At 39.1% G+C, this 27,997-nt stretch overlaps 1 protein-coding gene across 2 annotated transcripts in view; it reads left to right on the top strand.

The window, feature by feature from the left end:
* Nucleotides 1-27,997, top strand: part of TXNDC16 (thioredoxin domain containing 16) — a 111,211-nt gene that overhangs the window by 12,244 nt on the left and 70,970 nt on the right. For both annotated transcript variants that reach the window (XM_033404775.2, XM_012536539.3), the window contains 4 exons: nucleotides 2,008-2,081; nucleotides 2,905-2,979; nucleotides 19,146-19,267; nucleotides 24,478-24,568. In XM_033404775.2, the coding sequence (XP_033260666.1) occupies nucleotides 2,008-2,081; nucleotides 2,905-2,979; nucleotides 19,146-19,267; nucleotides 24,478-24,568 (362 nt within the window). The remainder of the gene's footprint in view (nucleotides 1-2,007; nucleotides 2,082-2,904; nucleotides 2,980-19,145; nucleotides 19,268-24,477; nucleotides 24,569-27,997) is intronic.

The following is a 27,997-nucleotide window of genomic DNA, read 5'->3' as shown; positions in this document are numbered from 1 at the left end:
CCTTTCACTCTTGTCTCACTGAACCCTTCTCCACATGTAAGTCAGATCACATTGCTGCTCTCTCAGAAAGGCTTCCCATTACAGTTATACTAACATGGAAACTCCTCTTTGGACATTTAATTCCTCTAATCTCATTTTCTGTTCTTCCACCTTGCTCAGCTTGTTCCTGACACATGCTAGTCATCGTTCTCTTACTTGGACCTTCTAGGTGTGTATTTCCGTAAGGCCTTTGCAGGTATTTTCTCCTCTGCTTAGAACTCCTCTCTTCCACATATTTGTATATTTGTATGCATCACTCCATTACTTCGGTTCTTTGTGCAAATGTCACCTCCTCAGAGAAGTCTTCTTTGATGACTTATCTAAAATGTTCGGTCATGTACTATCCCTTTAATAGTGCTTTTTTCTTTATAGCCCTTAACATTGCATACTAATTAGTTTTTTTTTTTAATGGTCCGTCTCTACTTTTAGAATGTAAGTTCTAAAGATAAACATTTTAATTTGGAACTTAACTGTACTCCTAGTGATGAGAACAGTGACTAACATATGGTAGGTGTTCAAATGTGTGTTGAGCAGATGAATGGATAAATCTGTCATCATAATACCAACCATCCCCTATGCTCTGATTTCTAAAAATTAAAAAAAAAAAACTACATACACTAAAATTCACTGTTTTTGGTTATGACCGTACTCTTTTAATTCGAATTCTCTATTCCTCATATCTTTTTTGAGTATCGGTTCTCTTTTAGTAGCTTTTTTCTATAAAACAAATGTAGCTTTCCCACTTGTCACTCTGCTTTCTCAAACTCTGTTAAAATTAACTTGAACAGCAAAAACAAAAAAGCCTCATCTAAAATAACCAAAAAAAACCCTAACTTAACAAAATCCAAAACAAAATACTAACTGTTCTTCTTCCAGACTTAGTTTTGGTAAGTTATGTCAGTGGCTACCCACTTGCCCCATCTAAAAACCTCTTTATCCTCTTTATCTCTTGCCTTCCCCCATCTATCCCATGTTGCATATTACACGCTCAGTCTTCTCCCTAGTTTTACTTACTGTATTTGTGGAAAGTCGCTTGAATCTCTTCTGTCCTTTTCTGCTTTACTACAGGTCCCAGTCATCCCTGACCTGTACGAATGGGATACACTATTAACCGGCTTCCTTGCCTTTGTGCTCTCATGTCTTCCATTGTATCTCCATGTTGCTGCCAGGATTGGCCTTATGTTTTTCACATAGAGTCCTGATTGTAAGCTATCAAGGGCTGTTGTGGCTTCTCTAACATCATCAGGGACTCAGGTTCATTCTTTCTGTTGCAGCATCCTTAGCAAAGGTTTCTTCTTTAAAGATGCCTTATGGTCCATGATGACTGCTGGTGCCTACCTATCTTGTCAGGTTTTTTTTGTCAGGAAGAAGGGGGAAGAGCAAGAGTATCTATCACTCAACCCCCTTTTAAGATCCTTCTAGGCATCCCAAACCAGTGACTTCTCCTAACATCATTTAGCCAGCCTTAGCTGTTGGGGGAGTCTGGAAAAGTCTTTTAATGGGGCACTTGCTTTTAATGAAATTCTGTTAGTGACGCAAAAGGGTAGGATGGATTTGGGGTTAGGAGCCAGCAATATCTGCTATACCTGTGCTCCAGCTACTGAGATGCTTTCATGGTCCCAACTTAGCACCAGTTCTGTGCTTCCTGGCTTTTGCTCATGATTTTCTTGTCCTGCCTTAATTGTTTCCTTCCTTTCCTACCTCATTACCTTCTACTTCATTCATCAGATTGAATTAAATCTTAGGTATAATTAAATATAACTCTTAGGTGTAGGAACAGTTCCTTTCTCTGGGTTACCTCAAGCACTTGAATAAGTGAGCAATTATAGCATACAAATCAGAAAGAAAAGTAAAAAAGAAATTTGATCTGGAGACAAACTGTAATGTTTAATTTTCCTTTCTGTTTCCCTAACCAAGAAACTCGACCTTTTGATATGTACTCTAAACGTTAAATATAATCTTTTAAAGGTTAATTGCGTCACAGAAGAAACATCGAGGTACTGTGGAAGCGAAAAGAATGTGATGAAAGCATATTTATTCAGGTAAACTATTTTTAGTTTTTTTGGCTCAGATGGACAAACATAAAGCTATACTTCTAGAATATTCAAGTATACAAAATATCACTAGGCCAGAATAAAGGTGTATGTAGTAAGGGTCATATGAAGCTTAGCAAGAAGTCTAACTAATAGATTTGTTACCTCCACTTTGCTTCCTAATCTGTAAATTGAGGAGATTAATACCTACCTCACAGGATTGTTTTGGATATTAAATGAGAATCTTATGTAAGCTCTGACGGCAAAGGGCTGGTAAGTGAGCACTTAGCAGATTTAGTGTTCTAAGTAGGTATGTCAGGTCCATATTCGGGTGGGAAATAAAGGTACTTTATTTTTGAGGGATCTGCAGATGTCCAGGTTATGGATTCCTCCGTTACTTGGGTCTGCTAATCTGAGTTTTCTCAAAATCCTTTCCTCACACTCTTGGGATTTGGCCTAGGAAGTGGGGAGAGATCCTGTCTCCTCAGGGACCTACTGCTGAGGACCCTTCTTTCTGTCTCCTGCTTGTCTCCTTCCCAGCCCATCTGGGGAATCTGTGTGTGCTGGGAGGAAGCCTGGTTGGGACTCCTGTTGCTTCCCAGTCTTTTTACCAGGCCCAGGGCCTAAGCTTTTCAAAGTCAGTGTATCTATGCCTGTGTATTCAGTAAATATTTGAGTGTGTATCATGGCCAGCACTCTGGTAGGTATATCGGCTAGTGGATAAGACACAGGCCCCAAGAACTGCCAGAGCTTCCAGCCTGGTGTGTTAGAGAGACAAGTGAATTGAATGCTAAGGAAATATTTCTGTAATGCTTTTTAAAACTTTTTGCAGGGGTCACATATTACTCAGAGAATTCCCAACCGATACCTTGTTCGATGTGGATGCCATCGTTGCTCATGTTCTCTTGTAAGTACAGGGGATACCCATTTACTTACTCACTTGTTATTTATCTGTTGATTTCATTTTAGACAACCACAGTCCATTACAATATTTTAGGGTCTTAGCATTATACTTGTAAGCATCAGTTTCACACATATTGCTGGTCTATCTTCCCACACAGAGGATCTAAAATGTCTTGAATGGCAGAGGGTACAGAAACATGGAGATATTCTGTATAAAAGTAGGAGGTGGCACAACACGGCCACCTGGCTCATACAATCGCTCTTGCCTTTGATTCTGTCTGTGGAGTGAGGATGTTACCAGGACAGAAGCTCATCTTTGCTATTCTCACTAGGGTTTTTGAAGTATCTAGCCTCCTTTTCACCCCAGCCTGATTTTTTTTTTTTTTTTTCCTGGAGTCTGTAGCTCCATTCCTGCTCAGTACGTGCAGAAACATTTCAGGTGTTCCCAGCACGTGCTGAGTGTTTATTGAGAGAGAGTGAATCTAATTTAACTTGCCTGGCATGGAATCTTTAGGCCTGGGATTCAGCCCTACCTGGGGTCCACTCCTGCAGTCTCTCCTCAAATGAAGTAGTAGTATCTTTGATAACAGAGCTAGAAGCTATGACTTTTTCAAGACACGAGTTTACAGGGACTTTTCCAAATTAACCTTTGCTGAGACCTTTGCTGACCTTGACTATCTCTGTTTTCTGTGTGGCTCCCATCTTCCTCCTCTTCTTCTACCTGATTCTCGCAAAAATGGTGTGAAAGTTAAGTTACAGGAAACTCTAAACTTGATAGGTGACAAGTTGTGGTTATCACATGTTCCAGTACTAATAATATATTAATAACAGTCTTTAGAAATCCCGGCCAACCATGGACCCTGAGGCCTGTGGACTGAGCAGCCAGTTGTAAGGCATGAAAGATGGCCTTTTGAAGAAGGAATTCCAAAGACCTGTTGGGCTGCCTTGGAAGCCCTTTCCTGGGATAGAGAAGGGGTGGCTATCTTGAGAGTGGGGGTCATGAAAAGCTTAGCAGAAAGTCCAAGTCTTAGATATATTTGTTCTCAGGAAGCTTACTCATTTATGCTTTTTACAATGGATACCCAATGACTGCCTTTGACCCAGAAACAAGGGTGAAGAATCAGAGAAAGAAGATTCTTTAAGGGATAGGGGAGGGGAGGCTAAGGTTGTCTTTGACAAGTCTGACGGCAAATCCTGGAGCGGCAGGTCCACGCTGGGCAGCCTGATGACAAGGTGGTTTCGAAACAACTGGGCCTTAGATGTGGAGAGGACGCTGTTACCTGAACTGGGTATCCTGTGGGGCTTGTGTCATTCAATCCTGCCATGGTGTCCTATTCCTTGTGCTGTACTAATGCTGATTTATAGAACACTAATTCCACAAATAGAGTAATCCCCACGTTCCTGCTATGTGCCAGACACTTGTAAGGCAGTGGAGATGCAAGACAGCGTAAGATGTGGCTCTGTTCTCTAAGAATTCAATGTTTTGTTGCAGAGACAGATATGTAAACAGAAAATATGTAGGAAGTAAAATAGTAGAAGTACGTCTGCATATGTCCACAGGGTAGTGAATAGTTCGTTGTGTCTAGAATGAGGGTGGATATTTGTTAAGAAGCCTTCCTGAAGGAGGTGGCACCTGGGATGAGTCTTAAAGGATAAGCGGGGGTTTGCCCAGTGAAGAAATGGAAGGTGGAAGAAGCAGGGGAAACTGTGAGCCCAGGCAGGGAGGTTAGGACAGTTTGGAGAGGGTAGTTTTTACTGGAGTCTGAAATGTGAAGCAGGAGGTGAGAGCAGAGAAGTTGGCATGGGGTCAGAGAAAGGGATCTTTGTTTACCACGTGAAGAAGTTTAGGCTTTGGGGTAGCCCCTGAAGGGTGAGGAGGCCAGCTCTGGGCCAGAATCCTTGTGTGATCTTTCAGACCCAACCACAGGCAATTACAAGCTTTGCCCAGCAGGCCTCATAGGGGGAAGGTGCTCTCCCACACCAGACTGGTGCACAGCCAGAGCATTGCAGTTTTCTAGAGAAAATTGAGGTCCAGGACTCAGACCCCTCCCTCTCCCATCCTTCTGACCAGACTGGCCTTTAGTCCCAGGTGTCTCCATTTGGGGCCTCATTATCAGGGACGTGGCCTGAGGCACCTTCCAGGTGCTTTGCCAAGACCTCCTTATCACAGGTCTTTGGCTAAACACTTTCTCTGCTTTAACTCTGTACTTTTCTTCTCCTCGCCCTTCACCTGCTCAGTCCCCCCACCATTCCACGGGTCCATAAAGAGGCAGGAGCCTTCTCTTCGCAGCTCCTTGGAATGAGATGATTCCCACGCCCACTGGCCCTGGCCTGGAGCTGTTCAGTGGCGGGGGATGGGAACGGAACATCGTGGAGGCTGTGCCTCTCCTTTTGCCTCTTGCTTGCACTGTCGCAGTAAGTGAATAAAGGCTTGGTTGTTACTTTTAGTTTGGCTCTCTGTCCTAAGTGACCACTTCAACACCTGATTGCTCAACTGCAGGGTTGTAGGCAGATAAGTGATGTGATCAGATTAGCACTTGAGTGCTCTTCCTGGTGGGTGAGAGACAAATTTGTGGGGTCCAAGCACATGTAGACACCATTGTGTGGCCATTGTGCAATGTAGGGAAGTAAAGATAGCAAAGAGGGGGTTTTCTTTTTAATTCTTAGGAGGTAAAATGAACCGGGCTTGGTAACGATTAATTTGATTAATCCCTGATCTCTTCTTTTCCTTCCTTCCCATCTCACTCTACCCCAAATCTGATCTGATCACCATCTGAAGTAGGCAAGGATGAAGAGCAAATTTACAGGAGAAAATGAGTCTCCTTTAACAAGTTGGATGCCCATCTTACCTGAGTCTTGAGTAGGCAGCTGTAGGAATTTGCACCCCTGGGGAGTGTTGTCAACATGTAGGTCATCTAGGGAGCATCCTAGGATAACACCAACATATAAAGGAAGAAGAAACTGAGCAGGAAAACACAAATGTCAAGGAGGTAGAATTCCAAAGAGGCAATGCCCTCATTTTTGTTTCAAATGTAAGAAAACTGACTTGTGGAATACAGTATTTTACAAAAATTTTCAGTAATGATATTTAGAATCTTGAAGAACTGTGCTAAATAGTATGCCATATCATAGCTGTACCTTGCAAATTGCCATGAGGAAAAAAATGCCTCTCAAGCCGTCACCCTACTTCTTTGTGCTAAAGGCATCAGTTTGAAATACCCAGTTCCTGGCAAGCAGTTCCTCCCTTGTGCTCTTTTCAGTTGTATACTATTCCTAGAAATGGAACTGAACTGTTGCTTGATATCTTTTGCCCACTTTTCTATCATTTTTTTTTTAAAGGGTGATTTTGTCCTAGAGCTGGTTATTTCTTTTATTTATTTATGGCTATGTGGGTCTTCGTTGCTGTGTGCAGGCTTTCTCTAGTTGTGGGGAGCGGGGGCTTCTCACTGCGGTGGCTTCTCTTGTTGCAGAGCACGGACTCTAGGCACGCGGGCTTCAGTAGTTGTGGCACTTGGGCTTCAGTAGTTGTGGTTCACAGGCTCTAGAGCACAGGCTCAGTAGTTGTGGCGCACGGGCTTAGTTGCTCCGCAGCACGTGGGATCTTCCTGGACCAGGGCTCAAACCCATGTCCCCTGCATTGGCAGGCGGATTCTTAACCACTGAGCCACGAGGGAAGTCCTCTGTCATGTTTTGAACTTTTATTCTTATTAATTTCTAGGTGCTCTCCTTATATAAAGGAGACACAAATTGTACATTTTCCTGTTTGTCATTTATCTTTTGAATTTCCCTATTTTGTTCTTTTAAATATCATCAGGTCAAATTTATCTTTTTTCTTTTGACTTCTGGATTTTAAGTTGTACCAAGGTCTCCCTTATGCTCTTGTTACAAAGGAATTCACTTAAAGAAATCAAGACTGTTTTATAGAGCAGTTTTAGGATTACAGAAAATTGAACAGATAGTACAGAGAATTCCTCCTTTCTCCTCTGTACTGTTTCCTCTGTTAACATTTTGCATTGGTGTGGTACATTTGTTAAAACTGATGAATCAATACTGACACATTATTATTAACCGAAGTGCATAGTTTATGTTAGGGTTCACTCTGTGATGTACAGTTCTATGAGTTTTGACAAACGTATAATGACATGTATCCACCATTATAGTAGCAAACAGAATCGTTTCACTGCCCTGAAAATACCCTGTGCTCCACCTATTCATCCTTCCCTTCCACTCCTCAACCACTGATCTTTTCACTGTCTCTATAGTTTTGCCTTTTTTGAGTGTCATATAGTTGGAATTGTAACCCAGAAAAAGAGCTCGTGTGTCAGTTTCACAGAAAGCCAAACTCTGACAGCAGGTGTTTGCAGCAAAGTAAGGGCAGCAAAGTAAGGGTTTACTGCAGGGCGCCAAGCAAGGGAGTGGGTGACTCAGATCCACTCCAGCTTGGTCTTTGAGTTAGGGGGTTTTTAAAGGGAAAGAACAAAGGAGCTGGGATTAATCATTGTCTAGTGACATTTCTGTGACATTTTCTAATTGTAGTTTCAGGAGTCAGGATACCTATGGTTTATTAGCATCTGGTCTGGTGGTCCATGACCCTAGGGGGGGTCTGTTAGCTTATCCTGCCCTGGAGAAGCAACTTGTGTCTGTACGTTAACAATAAGTTATCAACCACAGCAATTTTAGTACATTAATGCACTAAATGTTGTCGACAATAGCAGTTTTAGTCATCTGACTCTGGTTGATTACTGTTCAGTTAGCACAGGATTGAAGTCAGAGGGGACAAGAAAGGGAATAAATAAAGTTTTGGAGAGAGAGCTTAATCATCACCTTGGCAGGGGGACTTGGTTTTAGTGGGGGCTCGTTTTCAGAATCATATAGCATGTAGCCTTTTCAGATTGGCTGCTGCTTCTAATTAGCAATATGTTTTTAAGGTTCCTCCATGTCTTTTCATGGTTTGATAGCTCATTTCTTTTTATTGCTGAATAATATTCCATTGTATGGATGTATCACTGTTTATCTATTCACTTGTTGAAGGACATCTTGGTTGCTTCCAAGTTTTGGCAATCATGATTAAAGTTACTATAAAGTTCATGCGTAGGTTTTTTTGTATTGATGTAGTTTTTCAACTCATATGGGCAAATACTTAGGGGTGTGATTTCTGGATCATATGGTAAGACTATGTTTAGCTTTGTAAGAAACTGCTAAACTGTCTTCCAAAGTGGCTGTATCATTTTGCATTACCACCTACATTGAATGAGTTCCTGTTGCTCTACATTCTTGCAAACATTTGTTATTGTTAATTTTTTTTTTTAACTGTAGCTATTCTAATAGGTGTGTAGTGGTATCTCATTGTTTTAATTTACAGCTTCCTAAGGACAAAGGATATTGAGCATCTTTTAGTATGCTTATTTGCTGTTTGTATATTTTCTTTGGTGGGGTATCCCGTCAGATCTTTTGCCCATATTTTAAATGTTTTTTTTTTTTCTCATTGTTGAGTTTAAGAGTTCTTCTATATATTTTGGATACAAGTCCTTTATCAGCTATATGTTTTGCAAATATTTTCTCCCAGTCTGTGGCTTGTTTCTTCATTCTCTTAACGGTGTCTTTTGCAGAGAAGTTTTTAATAATAATAAAATCCAACTTTACAATTTTTTTTCTTTCATGGATCATGCTTTTGGTGTTGTGTCTAAAAATTCATTGCCAAATCCAAGGTCACCAAGATTTTCTTCTATGTTTTACATTTAGGTCTATGATCCATTTTGAGTTAATTTTTATGAAAGGTGTAAAGTCAGTGTCTCGATTCACTTATTTGCATGTGAATGTCCAGTTGTTTTAGCCCCTTTTTTGAAAAGAGGAGCCTTTCTCCATTAAACTGCTTTTGCTCTTTTGTCAAAGATCAGACTCTATTTACGTAGGTGCATTTCTTCTCAATGTTTTAACTGTTCAATTTAACATTTAAATCTTCGCTTTGTATGGAATTTAACTAGGTAAATAGTATGAGCAATATATTAGTCAGGTGGCTAAATAATTGTCCCAACACAACTGAAATTAATCTCAGTTTTCAAGGTGTGATTTTTTTATACTAAACGCTCATATATATTGGGGTCTACTTTGGACTTTCTGTTTCATTAATCTATTTTTTTTTTTTTTACTAGTACTGTTGCTTTAATTACTGAGGCTTTATAATGTATTGTAATATCTGAAAGGTCCAGGCCCCTTCATGTTTCTGTTTCTAGAATTGCATTTTTGTTCTGTTTACATGTGACATTTAAAATTAGCTTGTCTGGTTTCTTCCTCTCCCTGACTAAATCCTACTGGCATTAAATTTATAAGTTATTTTAGGGACACTTGACATCTTTAGAATGAATCTTCCCATCCCAGAACCAGATGTCTTTCCATTTATTCAAGTTTTCTTTTGTGTTCTCTAGTAGTGTTTTAATGCTTTCTTCATATATGCTTGGACACTGAAATTTATTACTGGGTATTTTATATCTTTTGTTTCTATTGTAAATGGGATTTTCCTTCCATTATCTTCTAATACATACACACTGATAAATTTTTATGTGATCAGTGATCCACAGTTACACTTGAACTTTGCTTCTTTGTAAACAGAAAAGATCAAGGTTTTAGACAATTTCTTAGTCTCAGAATATAGAAAAATTGCAATTGGGGAAGAATTAAGTTAGTAAAATCTAAGACTAGAATAACAAGTGTAAACTTAGGGTAACCCTATACTAAATATTTACGGAATTATATATTTTTGAACCATCATGGCCAATTAAGTAGTGTATTTTTGGAGGACATTTAAAATATTCCTAAAACATCATTGATTAAAAATATTCTGACTAAATGGTCTACTAACATTTTTAACACATTGATTTTTCAGGATATATTAATGAAGTAAACCAAGTGTTTAGAGCATAACATTGTTCTGTGTGTGTAAGAAAGGGAGTGTTAAGTCTAAAACTCTGAAGGGTCTTCGATGTTACCCTCCTTGCATAATACTTGCGGAAACACCAAGCCTCTGAATCAGAAATCAGACACAGAGGTAACAGCAATCACAGTAACATGGTAGTACTGGATTTGCCGTACCCAATTCTCCACAGAGCTACAAGGTGAGAGCCATACGCTTAAATCTGTACTTACAGCAAGGTTTGGAGAAGGAGAACTTAAATTATGAATCTCTGAGTTTACATAGGAGCTGGCAAATCTGCTTTTTCCTTCTGGAGATAGAGTGCTTATCTTTTTCTCTGGAATTTAAACAAATTGCTTGGGGCAGGAGAAAAAGGTCTCTACCCCTAAATATAAGCATTTAGCTCCAGGGAAGATAAGGAAGGTTTTATTACCTTTGAATGGGACCAGGTGGCTCCAGAGAAAAGGAAACAAGATTAGAACTTGAAGAGATGTTTTCCATCTTTGTGTACTGCCAATTTTCATCTTCAGGAGACATGGACTGTGTAGGAACACTGAGAAATCTAGGAGGGATAGTTTTCTAACAGAGACATATATAAATATTTATTTATGGCATATATGTATTTGGTATAAATATTTCAAAGTTTCACAAGAACGTGATTATTGGTTTACGGGAAGGGAATGCGGAAGCTGGGATGGGGGAAGGAGTTGGAGGTGGACTTTTCACTCTTTAACTTTTTGTATACTTCTTCTGTTAGGAGTCCTACAAAAGAATTAAAATTTGCAAAATAAATAAAATTTAAAATAAAGGTAAGATTATAGATTTATAGTCTACAAATTCTCAGCTCTGTTTTCTAAAATATACATAGTCAAAACCGATGGGGCTTCCCTGGTGGCGCAGTGGTTGAGAGTCCGCCTGCCGATGCAGGGGACACGGGTTCATGCCCCGGTCTGGGAGGATCCCACGTGCCGCGGAACGGCTGGGCCCGTGAGCCATGGCCGCTGAGCCTGCGGAGCCTGTGCTCCGCAACGAGAGAGGCCACAACAGTGAGAGGCCCGCGTACCGCAAAAAAACCCCCCAAAAAAACCCAACAAAAAACCGATGGAATTGTGTGGTTTGGTAACTGTGAGGAAAATTTCACTTCCCAGCTTCTAGATTGGGTTAAGAAGGGTAATATTTAGAAAAAGAAAGTAACAATCTTTATTTGTTGATTGAGAATACCATATGTAACCAGTCTGAGGCAAGTCAGATGGAGGTGTAGAAGATTGAGGCACTATAATCTCAAATGTGCTTTGGAATGATATATGAAGAAGTCAGGGTTTATGGAGCATTTATCCGTTGTGTGATCATAGCAGTTTATCTTTTCTGATTGCTGGTTTTCCTCATCTCTTAAATGTTAAAAATTGCACTGTCATTAGATTTTTTTGAAGATCAAATAACGTAATACATCTGAAAATATGCTTTGTGTTTTACCCAGCGCTCTACAAATGTTAGTCGCTTTTTTCTATATAAATGCAGGAAATCTCATTTTGCAATTAAGAAAAAAAGCAATCCGAATTCAAATATCTACCTGCCGTTCTGTTGCACACACAGTACTAATAGAAGTGAGTTCATGCAAGTCCGTGCTGTGACTGTTGCTGGGAATGTTTGCCATGAGGCAGCAGTTGCAAAGAAAGGCCATTTCCCCCCTAGTCATTGTTGACTCATGGAAATCATCAAATGATATTGATACAAAAAGGAAAGACTGTGCAGTACTGTAAGAAACAATGAAATCTCAATAACTCTTTATTAAGGTGTGCTAATTGATATTCTGTGATAATATTTTGCCAAGTGGAAGATTTCTTTCCTTTTAAGTTAATGTACTACTGACGATAATATGAACTACAAATATTATGGTAATTATTTTCAACTATCATAATTTCTGCTAGTAGTTTATTTTTAACACATTATTGCAGAGCCTGGGTTTTGAGCTTGGATAGAACTTCTGGGGAAAGCTCCTCTTGGAGGTGTCTTCCTTTAAAACTCCTGAGCTGTGCTCAAGCTGGTCCCTTCCTAATAGGTTTTGAGCTATTGCTCCTTCCTTTATCTCTATCAGATTTGTTCCTACACAATATTATCAGGTGGGTTCCTGTTTGATAGTGACATACTGGGAAATTGTAATAAAAAATTACTTGCCTTGGATTTGAATTCCTCACAGCTCTATGTTAATTGGTAGTAATGGTTATATCCCCAGACTGTGCCTTCTTACACAAAGTCCTTCTACCAGTGCATAACATCGTGTGTGACACGTATTAGGTGTTGAAAAATATTGGATTGATGGATGAATGAATTGCGAAGCTTCACTTTTTGGTTGTTAAAAATTGGAGGAGCAGAAATCTTCTTATGTTATAAGCCCATAAGATTGTTTCTGGTGTTAAGAATTTTATAAGTGGTAAGCTAGTAGGAAAATACACAGCGTATGACAAAAAGACTTAGACTGATGTTTTTGAACTTTGTTATTACTTGTACTCTCAATTCAAATTTCAGAGATGGCTTCTGTTTGTTTTTTTAACTGTATTAATTTAGAAAATGCCTGATGAAACATTTTGGGATATTTCATTTTATACATGGATCTGCCTAGAATACTATACAGTCATCCCTCAGTATCCGAGGGGGATTTGTTTCAGCACCTCCCACCCCTGCGCCTTCCTCACCCTCCGTGGATACCAGAATCCCCAGATGCTCAATCCCTCATATAAAATGGTGTAGTATTAGCATATAACCTATGCACATCCTCCCGTATACTTATTTTTTATTTTTTTTTGCGGTACATGGGCCTCTCACTGTTGTGGCCTCTCCCGTTGCGGAGCACAGGCTCTGGACGCACAGGCTCAGCGGCCATGGCTCACGGGCCCAGCCGCTCCGTGGCATGTGGGATCTTCCTGGACCAGGGCACGAACCCGTGTCCCCTGCATCAGCAGGCAGACTCCCAACCACTGCGCCACCAGGGAAGCCCACTGTATACTTATTTTTAACATCTTTACTGGAGTATAATTGCTTTACAGTGGTGTGTTAGTTTCTGCTTTATAACAAAGTGAATCAGCTATGCATATACATATATCCCCATATCTCCTCCCTCTTGTGTCTCCCTTCCACCCTCCCTATCCCACCCCTCTAGGTGGTCACAAAGCACTGAGCTGATCTCCCTGTGCTATGCACCTGCTTCCCACTAGCTATCTGTTTTACATTTGGTAGTGTATATATGTACATGCCACTCTCTGACTTCATCCCAGCTTACCCTTCCCCCTCCCCGTGTCCTCAAGTCCATTCTCTACGTCTGTGTCTTTATTCCTCTCCTGCCCCTAGGTTCTTCAGAACCTTTTTTAATTTTTTTTAGATTCCATATATATGTGTTAGGATATGGTATTTGTTTTTCTCTTTCTGACTTACTTCACTCTGTATGACAGACTCTAGGTCCATCCACCTCACTACAAATAACTCAATTTTGTTTCTTTTTATGATTGAGTAATATTCCATTGTATATATGTGCCACATCTTCTTTATCCATTCATCTGTCAGTGGACACTTAGGTTGCTTCCATGTCCTGGCTATTGTAAATAGAGCTGCAATGAACATTGTGGTACATGACTCTTTTTGAATTATGGTTTTCTCAGGGTATATGCCCAGTAGTGGGATTGCTGGGTCGTATGGTAGTTCTATTTGTAGTTTTTAAAGGAATCTCCATACTGTTCTCCATAGTGGCTGTATCAATTTACATTCCCACCAACAGTGCAAGAGGGTTCTCTTTTCTCCACACCCTCTCCAGCATTTATTGTTTGTAGATTGTTTGATGATAGCCATTCTGACTGGTGTGAAGTGATACCTCATTGTAGTTTTGATTTGCATTTCTCTAATGATTAGTGATGATGAGCATTCTTTCATGTGTTTGTTGGCAATCTGTATATCTTCTTTGGAGAAATGTCTATTTAGGTCTTCTGCCCATTTCTGGATTGGGTTGTTTGTTTTTCTGATATTGAGTTGCATGAGCTGCTTGTAAATTTTGGAGATTAATCCTTTATCAGTTTCTTCATTTGCAAATATTTTCTGCCATTCTGAGGGTTGTCTTTTTGTCTTATTTATGGTTTCCTTTTCTGTGCAAAAGCTTTTAAGTTTCATTAGGTCTCATTTGTTTATTTTTACTTCCGTTTCTCTAGGAGGTGGGTCAAAAAGGATCTTGCTGTGATTTATGTCATAGAGTGTTCTGCCTATGTTTTCCTCTAAGAGTTTTATAGCATCTGGCCTTACATTTAGGTCTTTAATCAATTTTGAGTTTATTTTTGTGTATGGTGTTAGGGAATGTTCTAATTTCGTTCTTTTACAAGTAGCTGTCCAGTTTTCCCAGCACCAGTTATTGAAGAGGCTGTCTTTTCTCCATTGTATATTCTTGCCTCCTTTATCAAAAATAAGGTGACCATATGTGCGTGGGTTTATCTCTGGGCTTTCTATCTTGTTCCGTTGATTTATCTTTCTGATTTTGTGCCAGTATCATATTGTCTTGATTACTGTAGCTTTGTAGTATAGTCTGAAGTCAGGGAGTCTGATTCCTCCAGCTCTGTTTTTCCTTCTCATGATTGCTTTGGCTATCCGTGGTCTTTTGTGTTTCCATACAAATTGTGAAATTTTTTGTTGTAGTTCTGTGAAAAATGCCATTGGTAGTTTGATAGGGATTGCACTGAATCTGTAGATTGCTTTGGGTAGTATAGTCATTTTCACAATGGTGAATTTTCCAATCCAAGAACATGGTATATCTCTCCATCTATTTGTATCATCTTTAATTTCTTTCATCAGTGTCTTATAGTTTTCTGCATATAGGTCTTTTGTCTCCTTAGGTAGGTTTATTCCTAGGTATTTTATTCTTTTTGTTGCAGTGGTAAATGGGAGTGTTTCCTTAATTTCTATTTCAGATTTTTCATCATTAGTGTATAGGAATGCCAGAGATTTCTGTGCATTAACTTTGTATCCTGCTACTTTACCAAATTCATTGATTAGCTCTAGTAGCTCCCGTATACTTTAAATCATGTCTAGATCACTTACAATACCTAATACAATGTAAATGCTGTGTAAATAGTTGTCAGTATATGAGAAATTCAAGTTTTGTTTTTTAGACTTTTCTGGAATTATTTTTTCCAAATATTTTCCACCTGCAGTTGGCTGAACCTGCAAATGTGGAACCCATGGATACTGAGGGTCAACTGTAATTAATTTAGGTAAAAGTAGTTTGTCTGTCTCTCTCCTTCATCTCTCCCTCTTTCTCCTCCTCCCTTTTTGCTTTTTTTTTTTTCCCCTAGGAGTTTTGGTAAGGCAAAATAGAAGGTAACTTTTTTTTTTTATTGGGTTGTTTAGAATTTGAATAATGGCAGAAATATGATATAAAAGTGGTCTTTTTTTCTGAAAAAAGACTGAGCAACCTGTTGCTCTAAAAGCAGGGTCAGGTGGACTCCTGAGTTTTTTTTTTTTTTTCTGACACCCATTCAGTTCTTGGCCATATATCTTATCTACCTAATGATTGTGTTAGGAGGGTCTCTGGAAGAGTATGCCAAGGAAAAGGAAGGCCTTTCTGGGGCAGGAAGAGCTCCCAGGTCACAGCAGCCTCAGGCTGTTTTACCCCATCTATAGAGCAAGAAAATCGCAAGACAGACTTTTCCTTTAACCCATTTCTTCACTTTGGAACTGGAGTGAAGGAGCACAGGCTCATGGAATGGATCCTAGAGATCCCTAGATGTCCCCATATTCTGGAAGTTAACATTAAAAAATATATTAAAGTTACGAAGCCATTGGGAACAATCATGGAGATCGTGAGATTATGAATGTCATTAGTTTTGGTATTATTACCTCTTGGATAATGACTCTTTAATGAGCTTTGGGACATTAGGCAAGGTAACCTCTTTAAGGCCCATGACCTTATCTGTAAAATGGAGTTAATGATAGTACTGATCTCACATGGTTGCCATGAAAATTAAGCACAACTGAGTGTATTGTTGGGTGTTCTTAGTTATAAGCCCCAGAATCTGGGTCTGACTGGCTTAAGCAGAAAAGGATTTAGAGCAGATGTAGGAAAGCTCAGGCTCACTAGAAGGGTTGGAGAACTGGACTCAGGTTTATCTGGCTCTGAATTATTTGGCTCATAATCATGACACGGAGCTAGTCTGCGGGGGACTGCTGCATTACTTCTAGGCATTGGATGCCACAACTTGCATTGCTAGCACTACAGCTGTCATTAGCACTATAGTCATTCCTGCCTTCAAAGCTGACTGCTGCTGCTGCTGCTGCTTCTGGAAATAATTCTGCACTGCTCCTGATTCTTTACATCGCTAGCTCCCAGTCTGGGATGTCAGATAAGTGATTCTGGGTCATATAGCCTAGCAGCAGGGAGCCTGGAAAAGCAATTTACAGTATTAGTAGCTTGTATGTGGGGACTTGGGCTCTGCCCACCACGAAGACTTAGAAAACTGGGAATTCCCAAAGCAGAAGAGTCAGGCAATCCCAAAACTGATAAACTGCCACTACTTATATAGTACTTAGTACTATGCCTGACATGTGGGAAGTGTCCCCCCAAACATTGGCTTTTATCAATTTATATTTGCTGGTCTTTATTGAGAAAAAAGGTTAGGGATATTTCTACTCCTAGGTTAGATTTTTGAAGCAAATGGATTAGAGCTGCTAGAGAAGTAAAGGTAAATGGATGGATGTCATTCCCAAGCTGAGAATTTACACGGCAGTCCAATTACTTCACTAGATGGTGTCTTCCAGCAGTTTTGAAGTAACTCAAGGGTGATTCTGGTCTTGCTAGCCAAAACGTATAAGTAGCCAGTAGCCCAGATCACCACTGAGACTCTGTGGCCATTCATTAGTTGCCTCCCTTTTTACCTGGTTTACCATGTATGAGTGGTCAGTAATAACATAGTTTAGAAAGTTAGGGCAAAGTGTCAGAAGACCTGGATTAGAATCTCAGCTCTATCAGTGACTACTGGTATGACCTGGAGCAGGTTACTTAATCCCTGAGGTTCTTTCCTCTGTGTGTGTGTGTGTGTGTGTGTGTGTGTGTGTAATAAAGAATTTTCCAAGAATATCGTTGAGGATTTAAATGAAAACATGTGAAAATATCTAGCAAATAGTGAGTACTGCCCAGTAAATATTTCTTTTAAAAACAAAACAAGAGCCCTGGGACGTATAGAAATTCAAGTTTTACATTTCTTTTAAAAAGTTGAAATCTGTAATATATAGGTAAATATTTAAGCAGTGTAATTTAGGGCAGCCATTTCAGGGTGCTCCCAAAGTGACAATATTTTTATAATAATACTAAGACGTTTGCCTTTTTCACTTTCCTTCTTTTATGAGTGTGGTTTCTAGAGGCTACATTTTGTGTTGTGTGTGTGATGTGACAACAGAGTGAACGAAGAAGCAGATAAGAGAATCCACCTGTCTTCTATTTAGTCCAATATTAAAGAGACTTGCAAAAATGTAAAACAAGGCCACTCTTTTCATTAGATTTTTCTTTCCTTTTGGAAATTTAGTTATTTTTAATAAAAAAGTGTTATGTTAATATGCAATGGTGTTTATTTTTATTTTTTAAGGGATTAATAAATATTTTTAATTGCTATTTTAATTTCTATTTTGGCAACTATTGATAAATGTAACCTACATAAACAAAAGCCCTTTGAAGAGCTCAATAATTTTTAAGGGTATAAAGGGATCCTGAGACCAAAAAGTCTGAGAATTGCTATATTAGTGGAAAGAGCTATGTTTTCCGTAAGAGGAAACTATGACTGACTAATTTATTGGAGTGAACTTTTGCTTACCTAAGTATGTGGAGTTGGAACAGCTTTCAAAAATTCTTAAAGTTTAGCTTAACAAAAATACGCACACACATGCACACACACACACACACACACACACACACACCACACAGATATGCATGTGGAGATTAAGTGAAATTAGTTGTTAGTGATAGAGAATTTATATAGAAGTAAAAAATTTTTAAATGAAATTCTTTTGGTTGAAGAAATATGATGAGTTATTCTGATCTATACATTAAAAAGATGATTTGGGGGACTTTTCTGATGGTCCGTGGTTAAGACTCCATGCTCCCAGTGCAGGGGACCTGAGTTTGATCCCTTGTCAGGGAACTAGATCTCACATGCCACAACGAAGATCCCGTGTGCCGCAACTAAGACCCGGCGCAGCCAAATAAATAAACATAAATAAATAGAGATTATATTAAAAAAAAGATGATTTGGAAGAACCGTGGTCAAGTGGAAAGATCACTAAATTAGGAGTGAGAAGACCTGTTCTATGTTCTGTTTCTGGCTCCTCAGTTCAGTATATGTGTTTTTGAGTAAGTAAGCTCTTCGGTGTTTTGACTTGATCTTCTGTTTCTTCAAATGAAGAATGGCAATAAATAATTCCTGCCCTATGTTTTCTGTCATTCATTCAACAAATACTTATTGAATACTTACAGTGTACCAGGTTCTATTCTAAGTTATGGGTATAGTGATAAAATATGCAAGGTCCCTGTCACAAGAAGGCAACAGTTTAATGAGAGAGGCAGGGATAAACAAGTAAAAAAATATATGTGAATAATTATAAATTTGATCCTACAAAGGATTAAATAGTGTGAAATTCAAGAGGAAAATGCCACAGACCTACTTATATAGGACCAACAAGGGAGGCTTCTCTTAAGTCAATGATGTTTAAGCTGAGACCAGATATATGAGAAGGGAACAGCTTTCAACAAAGAGAATGGTGTGTGCAAATGCCCTGGGGTGTTGCCTAAACTAGGGTAGACATGAGGAATAGTAGTACAAAATGATGTTGGAGAAGTAGACAAGGCTTACCATTCAGGGCCCTATAGGCCATGGAAAGATGATTTCAGTATAGATGTGTGAAGGGCTGAAATGTATCCATGGCTGAGAGATTTGTAAGGGATTATTTGTCCAGAATAGGATGCTAGTAAATACAGTTTAAATGTATTGAGGTGGTTGTGACAGAGGATACGCACACTGTTTCTCCCAACTGTCCCTGGTTAATGTTCTTAGTGACAGACTAATGATTTAGAGGGTGATTTTAATTCAGACTTGAAATGCTTAGGTTCTTACTATTGAGAGTTTGTTCAAAAGATTAAATTTCTTTTTTGATTAGGTTCTTTAACCTACTCAAAATATGTATTAAATAACTAAGTACATGTCAGATTTTTCTACCAACTACATCTTTATTTATTTCAGTGCTCTTCTTTTTAATGAAGTAAAATATATTACCACTCTGGGGGACCTTCAGAACACAGAAAATACTCTGAAAGGAAAAGCAAACATTGCATTCTCATATGTCAGAGCCATTGGAACACCAGGTATTTATCAACTTTTACATTAATCTTCGTCATGCCTCTATACACGTGTGTTTATGTTGAAGGACTTAACATAGTGTATTTTGACCACAATCTTAATATTTTAAAATAAATTTAAAGTGTCTTTTACTATTATATTTTCTTTCTTCAAGCAGGCAGCATAGTATAGTGCTTGAACGAGAACTCTGGAGCCAGACGCCTAGGTTAGACTCCCTGTTCCACCAACTACTTACAGTATGACCTTGGACAACTTACTTATTTAGCCTGTTTCCTGGTCACTAAGGTGGTGAAAATAATTGTGCGTACCTCTTAGTGTTATTGTGAGGACCAAGTGAATTTGAATAACTTAAAAAGTTTCCTGGTGCTCTGTGTCAGCTATTACGGTTTTTTATTTCCTCGTGGTACCTGATATAGTAGTTTATAGTATTTGATAAATGTTGACTGTCTTGGCTTCCTTCTTTACCTTGGTATTTGCTGTTTATGACATATTTTTCTTGATTTTTAAAAAATCTAATTTTGACAGCATCACCTTGCGCATTCATAGGTAATTTTGTCATAAAGAAGTTTTTAAATGTTTCATGAACAAATTATAGTTATGCTTTCAGGATTTTTACTTGTTAATGGTTACAACTTGAACATGTTAATATAAAACGTTGTTAAAGACATTTAAAAAATTATATGTACTCTATGAAATAAAATCATTTATTGGAAATTTCAATTTTTATACACATAAAGCTTGATGGCTACACAGTATGCCATTGAACTTAATGTACTTGTAAAATAATGCTCCAGAATCAGCCTGTTTATTGCTTACTTTTCAAGGCCCCTCAGGTTATTGTATTTTGTCCATGGTTTGTAATTGTAATTAACGAGAGGGATGAGCTATACAGGGAGCCAGAAATCCCTGATTTATATTTTAACAGGATCAGTCTGACTTCTGGGTTTGGAATAGACTAGAAGGAGCAATAGTAGAATAAGGGAGAAAATCAGGAAGTTACTGCAATCATGCAGGCAAGAGATGGTGGTAGGTGGCTTGGACCAGGGTGTTAGCAGTGGTGGTGGCAATACATTTGAATTTTAGCAGTAGTTTGGATGTAAGACTAACTGAGTTTTCTGACATATTGGTTGTAGAATGAGAGAAGAATAGCAGAGACCAGGGTGGCTCTGGGATTTTGGCCTGAGCTATGTGAAAGATGAAATTGCTGATAACTAAGGTGGGGAAGAGTGGAAATAGTTTGGAGAGGAAGCTCTAGAATCCACTTTTGAACATTATACGTGTGGAGTACCCATTAGACAGCCAAGTACAGATATCAACAAGGCAGTGGGATTTTACTAGTCTGCATCTGATAGTGGGGATACAGACTAGGGATATAAATTTGTGACATAAAGTTGTGAGGCCAGAGAAGACCATTAAGGGAGTGAGGCTGGATGGAAAAGAGAAGAAGACTGAACTCATTAGATACTTCATCTTCCACAGGTTAGTAAAGGAGGCAGAAAGAATGGCCTGTGTGTAAGCAAAGTGATGATAGGATTTTATTGACGAGATAGAAGCAATTGTATCAAAGGAAACTGAAAGGTTAATTAGGATAAGAGCTACCAGTTGACCATTATGCTTAGCAGTATGGAAGTTATCCATGCCCTTGATGCACACAATTTTTGTAGAGTGGTAGGGGTAAATGCCTGACGGGGGTGTAAGAGAATAGGTAGAAAGCAACTGGCGACTGTGACTATAGAGACTAATCTGAGAAGTTTTCCTTTTAAGGGAAGGAGAAATATGGGGCAGTGGCTGGAAGAGTATGTGGGGTCAAGTGAAGAATTTTTTAAAAAAATTTTCTTTAATTTATTTTTGGCTGCATTGGGTCTTTGTTGCTGCGCACGGGCTTTCTCTAGTTGCAGCAAGCGGGGACTACTCTTCCTTGCGGTGTGTGGGTTTCTCATGGCGGTGGCTTCTCTTGTGGAGCATGGGCTCTAGGTGCACAGGCTTCAGTAGTTGCAGCACGTGGGCTCAGTAGTTGCGGCACATGGGCTCTAGGCTGTGGGCTTCAATAGTTGTGGCTCGCGGGCTCAGTAGTTGTGGCTTACTGGCTCTAGAGCACAGGCTCAGTAGTTGTGGTGCATGGGCTTAGTTGCTCTGCAGCATGTGGGATCTTCCTGGACCAGGGCTCAAACCCATGTCCCCTGCATTGGCAGGCAGATTCTTAACCACTGCACCACCAGGGAAGTCCTCAAGAATTTTTTAAGAAGCGTATTTGTATGTTGACAAAAAAGTTCTTGTAGCAAAAGGAAAATGCATCGTGGAGGAAAAAGAGGGCAGAATTACTGGAGCAACATCTTTGAATAGACTAGAGGAGATGGAATCTAGCGAACAGGGGGAGGGCTGGTTCTTTACTAGGAGCACAGAAAATTCGCCTATGGTATTAGGAGGGAAGACAGAGAATATGGACATCAATTTAGTTAAGGGGGCAGATAGATATGGTGCTGGGAGCTTTTTTGGGTTTTTCTTAATTGGTTCATTTTCTCAATGAAATAGAAATAAAGTGATCAGATAGTTTGAGGAAAGAAGAGATGAAATAGTTGTTTTAGAAGGCCTGAAAATAAAGAATCGTTGCTAGGCAGCAGTAATAGTTGATGCCAGTAATCTAAAGTGAAACCATTGACATGGTGATGCTAGCAGGTTCTTGTTTTCTTTCCTTTTTTTTTTTTTTCCCAGCCATATTCACTTTCATGGATGTAAGTACAGAATAGGCAGATTATTTGATTTAATTTGGACTGTGTTTTAGCTAGACAGGCGGGGGAGTGATTATAAAGACTGACCATGGAATTTAAGCTGGTTTAGGAGGGAAGAGAGGACCCAAGGTGGATAAAGGACAGTGAAAATGGTAGGATTGTAGGTCTGGGAAGGTTAAAGTTATGTACTAGACAGAGTGACGTGGAGATGGAAGGGTGTGTGTGTGTTGGGAGGAGTGCTGGACATTTTGGAGGGGTTTGCAGTGATTGGTGATTACAAAGCTTGGAGTGGGACCATGGCAGTGAGTGGGTAAGGCAGGGCTGAAGAGAGATCACAGGAGTCTCCAGAGAAAACCAAGGACTGAAAGGCTAGGATTTTGCAAGGATCATCTATGGGGATAGTAAAATCACCACGGTTATGTTAGTAGGATTGGAGAGTGTGACAGTGTGACAGAAGCAAAATTTTTCATGGAATGAGGGCGATTAACCCTGGCTCGGGTTGTAGATGACTCCAGCAAGGCAGAGTGGTGAGTGGAATAATCTGATGATATGTGATTCAAGTGGTAGAAGATTAGGTCGGGGAGGGGAAGATAACTACCTAGAAATGGCAGTGAGGAGAAAAGGGAAAATAAGATATGAAAAGGAAGGAATCTTCAAAGAAATACTCTAAGAAAATTTCCCAGAACTGAGGGATTTTGAGCTTCCAAATTGAAAGGGCCCGCTGAATCGCAGCAGAGTGTTTAAATGCAGAGCCACACCAGAGCATCTCATATTGAATTTTCAGAATATTGGCAACAAACGCTATTCTAAAATCTTTAAGAAAGGAAAAAATATTACAGTTAAAGGATCAAGAATCAGAAGGCGGGACTTCCCTGGTGGCGCAGTGGTTAAGAATCCGCCTGCCAATGCAGGGGACACGGGTTCAAGCCCTGGTCCGGGAAGATCCCACATGCCGCGGAGGAACTAAGCCTGTGTGCCGCAACTACTGAGTCTGTGCTCTAGAGCCCGTGAGCCACAACTGCAGAGCCCATGTGCCACAACTACTGAAGCCTGACGTGCCTAGAGCCCATGCTCCGCAACAAGAGAAGCCACTGCAATGAGAAACCTGCGCACCACAAGGAAGAGTAGCCCCTGCTCACCGCAACTAGAGAAAGCCCATGCGCAGCAATGAAGACCCAATGCAGCCAAAAATAAAAAAATAAATTAAAAATGAATAAATTAAAAAAAGAAAAAGAATCAGAATGGCTTTGGACTTCTCAACTGCAGTCCTGGGAACTGAAGACAGTGGAGCTATGCTTTCAAAATTCTCAGGGGAAATGCTAGAATGCTACATGCCAACAACTATAGTTAGTTATGAAAGTAGAATAAAGACGCTTTGAGAGGTGTAAGGTTGCAAAATTTGTGTATTCCCATATATCCTCTCCCAGGAAGGAGCTAGAGAATGGGAGCAAGGGAACAAATTAGTCAAGAAGATGTGGGTAACAGGCCAAGGACCCAACGTAAGAGTGAGAATCGGAGCATCCCCAGGGTGACAATGAAGTGAGTCCCCAGGATGAAAGTTGTGCAGCGGGTCGAGCAGCAGAGTCCACATTGGAGCAGATCAGAAGGCTCTGCAAAACTGTCTGCAACAAGAGGGAATTGATAATATAACTGATGTATTTGAAGTATTCAGAGTGTTAGACAACTGTGGAAGAATTTAGGAATAAATTAGCAAGAAATCTAAACAAAAATTTTAAAAGATACCTATAACTGTAGTGAAAAAAATCAAAAGGAAATAGTATTTACTGAGTCCCAACAGTGTAAATCCTGACTATTGATCTAATAAAAATTAGGACTATATTGAGCACGTTGAGGGCATAGAATTGTGTATATTTGTGGAGTGGGGTTTTGGAAAGGAGAGCTAATTTATCATCTTCCATAGTGGGAAGTTGATAGAAAATACTAACACTAAAAGAAAAAAAAGTCAGGAAATAAGAGTATAAGAAGGTCATTTAGAGACTTGGAGGTAAATACCGAAAGGAAGAGTAAAAGAGTTGAAAGTAGCTGTCCCTTGGGAGTTGGAAATGGTGGCTGAGGGTAGAGGAACTGTTCATTTTCTTAATACACGTTGTAGAATTGTCTCTTTAAACTATATATAAGAATAAGTTTGATTAAAAACTAAGCCAGAAATAGTGTACAATATTTGTATATAAAATATAACATGAAAGTTGTATGATGAACTCATATTCTCTTCCCTACTACTGGGAAGAAACTATCACAGATTTGTCATATATTCTCAAGTATAGCTCATTTTCTATTCCCTCTTAGTTCTTCTCTTACCTTAACTAGAACAGACTTTTTATAACTTCTTTAACTGCCTGTATTTTCCCAACTGGGATCCCTACAAAGGCTTTTTATTTAAACATAATAGAGCATAAAAGGGTGTACGAAAGTATTCTGAATAGAATAACTCCTCCTCTCTCCCAACTTCTCTCTCTCTTCTTCAGAGCACAGAGCAGTCATGGAAGCTGCTTTTGTGTATGGGACCACGTACCAATTTGTCTTAACCACAGAAATTGCCCTTTTGGAAAGTATTGGGTATGTATAAGAAGCATAAGTTAACAATTTTAAGTTCACTAATTTCACATTACTTATTCAGCATTTCCATTATACTCCCACAATGTGGACTTATCTGAGGGGAATCATAACCAGATGTGAATATATAAATGAAACCTGAAATCCTCTTCATTACTATTATCTGCTGTACTAAAATGAACTTAAATATACAGAAGGGATGTTAAACTAAGGTGAACGAAGGCAGTATGCATAAGCCACACGATGTGATCCCTTGAGTGGGCACGTGTATTTTACGAATAGATCTGCCACAGTGATCAGATAGGTGATAAAATAACAGCTTTCATAACTAAGCTCCAGAGATTCTTCCTGAGAGTTCCATAAGTTACTATACCAGAAAAATCTTAAATATATTTGAGTACAGTTTTGAACAGAATGTTTTACATGTTTAATTTTCTTGTCTAGTTTCTAGCTTACAATTTTAGGTAGAGACCTTCTTTGGACTGCTTTTGGCTGGGCAACCTAGGGTTAAAGTTTTTCTTCTGTTTAGTACATGGGGACACAAGGAATAACCAGTGCATTTGAAGACTTCTAAGTTTGGCTTCAAAATGCTCTTCAGGAAAATGAATCCAAAGCAGGGCAAAATGGTGATTGTGTGACCTTTTTAAACCATGCAAGAGTTTTTTTGTTTGTTTGTTTTTTGCGGTACGCGGGCCTCTCACTGCTGTGGCCTCTCCCATTGCGGAGCACAGGCTCCGGACGCGCAGGCTCAGCGGCCATGGCTCACGGGCCCAGCCGCTCCGCGGCATGTGGGATCTTCCCGGACCGGGGCACAAACCCGTGTCCCCTGCATTGGCAGGCGGACTCTAAACCACTGCGCCACCAGAGAAGCCCCATGCAAGAGTTTTTAACGAGCCCTCCTGCTCACCTCTCAGAGAATAATGACTATTTGATATACCATACACAATTAATTAAATCCCAGACATTTTACAACTTTGTAAACATGGAGGTTAGTACACAGAAAACTGATAAAGTGAAACAATTTTTTTTTTTTTTTTTTTTTGGCGGGGAGTGGATAGGCAGAGAGTGAAGTGCTTGCAAAGAAAAGTTGTTTTTATTGCTCTGTACGACATTAACCAGCATTCCTTTTTCTATCTTCTTATTGAACTGCCATTCTGCTGGTTCCCTCAGTGAGTTAAATAAAACTTTGATGCATGTTTGCTATTTGTATAAGAATTAATGTTTTTAACAATTTGAGAATCATGCTGACGGTACCCTAAAACTTTACGGTAAGTAGTCACTGAATCTCAAGATACTTACAGTGAGCAGTAGTGTAGCCAGCTACTTTGCTCCTCCCAATGTAGACTACCAATTTCCCATCTTGGAATGGGGGAACCTTGAGATTCTCAGTCCCATTATGATTCTGTGCTAGCCCCACACTTTCTCTGAGGGTTGTTTGTATTTTCTCTTGCATTACTAGCTTCTTTATTTTTCTGTTATGAATAATTGCAAGTAACGGTGACATGCTTAAAACATAGAGGTTTGGTTATTTATTGGCAAGGTATGTCCTCTCATTTGTTTTACAAATACTATTCAGCAAGACAGACTATATATTGATGTTCTTGAAGGATTTATGCTTTTCCCCATTTTAAAAATGAGAATTTAAAAATGTACAGTTATTCTGTTTTTCATAAACTTTTGAGTACATGACGTATTGGAGAAGTTTTCATTCTCATTTATTCATGGCTACAAAATGGTGAGGAGTCATATCTGGACCTGATGTGATAGGGAAGGACTGTGGATTCAGAATAATGTAGTCCTGGGACATCACTTCTGAGTGAAGTAGTTAGTGATGACTTCGAGTTGTCTCCTAATGGGGAAGAGGTGAACGTATCTTTTCTTTCATTTGTTCTTTTTATTTTTTTCTTTCCGTTGTTCATTCTTTCATTCAACAAATATTTATTGAATGCCTTCTATGTTCTAGGCACTATTCTAGTTGCTGGGGCTATAACATTGAATAATCTAGTATATTAATTGTTATATCATGTTGGGCCTGAGTATGTTTGAAATGTCGGTTAAGAAGGGTATATATGCTCGGTAATGGCCTATATGGGAAAAGAATCTAAAAAAGAGTGGATATATATATATGTATATATCTGATTCACTTTGCTATACACCTGAAACTAATACAACATTGTAAATCAACTATACTCCAATAATTTTTTTAAATGGTAAAAAAATAAAAAAAGAAGGGTATATGTGATAGGTAGAACAAGAGGTAGCATGCTGTAGAGACACCAGTACTTTCTGCTACCTCCCCATCTTCCCTTCTTAAAGAATCTGTGTATAGGCTAAGAAGGGTGTTACCCCAACCTCATACATATCACAGTCAATTAAGTTGGAGGTGGCCACCTGACCTAGAGTCATCCAATCCATGGACTTACCTGAGCAGATAAGATACCTTTTTCTAGGAACTTGGAATTGGGCATGGAGAAGCTGGACTATACAGCATTTTGGCTCTCTTGCCCGCAGGAATGTTTTGCTCATGTAGAAGTAAAGCAGAGAGAGTGGGGAGGTAAAAAGTGTTGATGGCCAAATGTCCCTGAACTCTTGCTGTTCAGATCTATATACATTTATCCTGTGATCCAGTTACTTGAATTTTCCTTGTATTCTGTGAGATGCTCTTCTAAACTACCAGTAAATCCCCCTCACTCCCACCTTTTTGGTGTCTGTTACCTACAACCAAATGATCCCTGATTAAATAACTTTCCAACATTATTTTATTATTTCAGAGGTTATGATAGGTAGTCCAACCTCAGCTGGGTCCTCTTGCTCTCAACACTTTCCTTTCAGCAATATGTGACTATTTACTATTCCTCTCAAAAAGTTATATACTTTGTTTGGGTCTTGGCTATATAGTTCCTTTTGTCTGAAATACCCATTAGTCTTATCTTCTTGGAGAAGTCATTCTCTCTTACTGTTTTCAGTCTCTATGATGATCTCCCTTCCCTTCCCTTCCCTTTCTTCTCTTTCCTGACTTAAGGCAGAATTAAATATTTCTTTGTTTCTCATAGCACTTTGTATATTCTAGCACTTATGAATCACATTTTCATTTTTTTACTAAATATATGTCCTTTAGCCTAAGCCCCTCAAGGATTTGAATCATCTTATTCATCTTATTCTCTTATATTTAGCATAGGGCCTAACAGTGTAGGCATTAAGTAATCTTTGAATGATCATTTCCTTAATCACTGAATCTATTAGAAATTACTTTGCAATTAAATTTGAAATCAGTGAATCTTGGAGCTCAGTTGAAGCATGTATCAAGAATTAAAATAATATTGTAAAAATAAAAATTTGCAGTATTTTGCCAAACTCTACTAATGCCATATGGAGATTTATAAAATGCTATTTTAATTTTGGCAAACCTTACTTACTCACTATAAGTTTATC

Source organism: Orcinus orca, chromosome 2 (genome assembly GCF_937001465.1).
Source record: "Orcinus orca chromosome 2, mOrcOrc1.1, whole genome shotgun sequence".
NCBI classification, from domain to species: domain Eukaryota; kingdom Metazoa; phylum Chordata; class Mammalia; order Artiodactyla; family Delphinidae; genus Orcinus; species Orcinus orca.
Note: the sequence above shows the minus strand (reverse complement) of the source record. Positions and strands in the feature narration are given on the sequence as shown.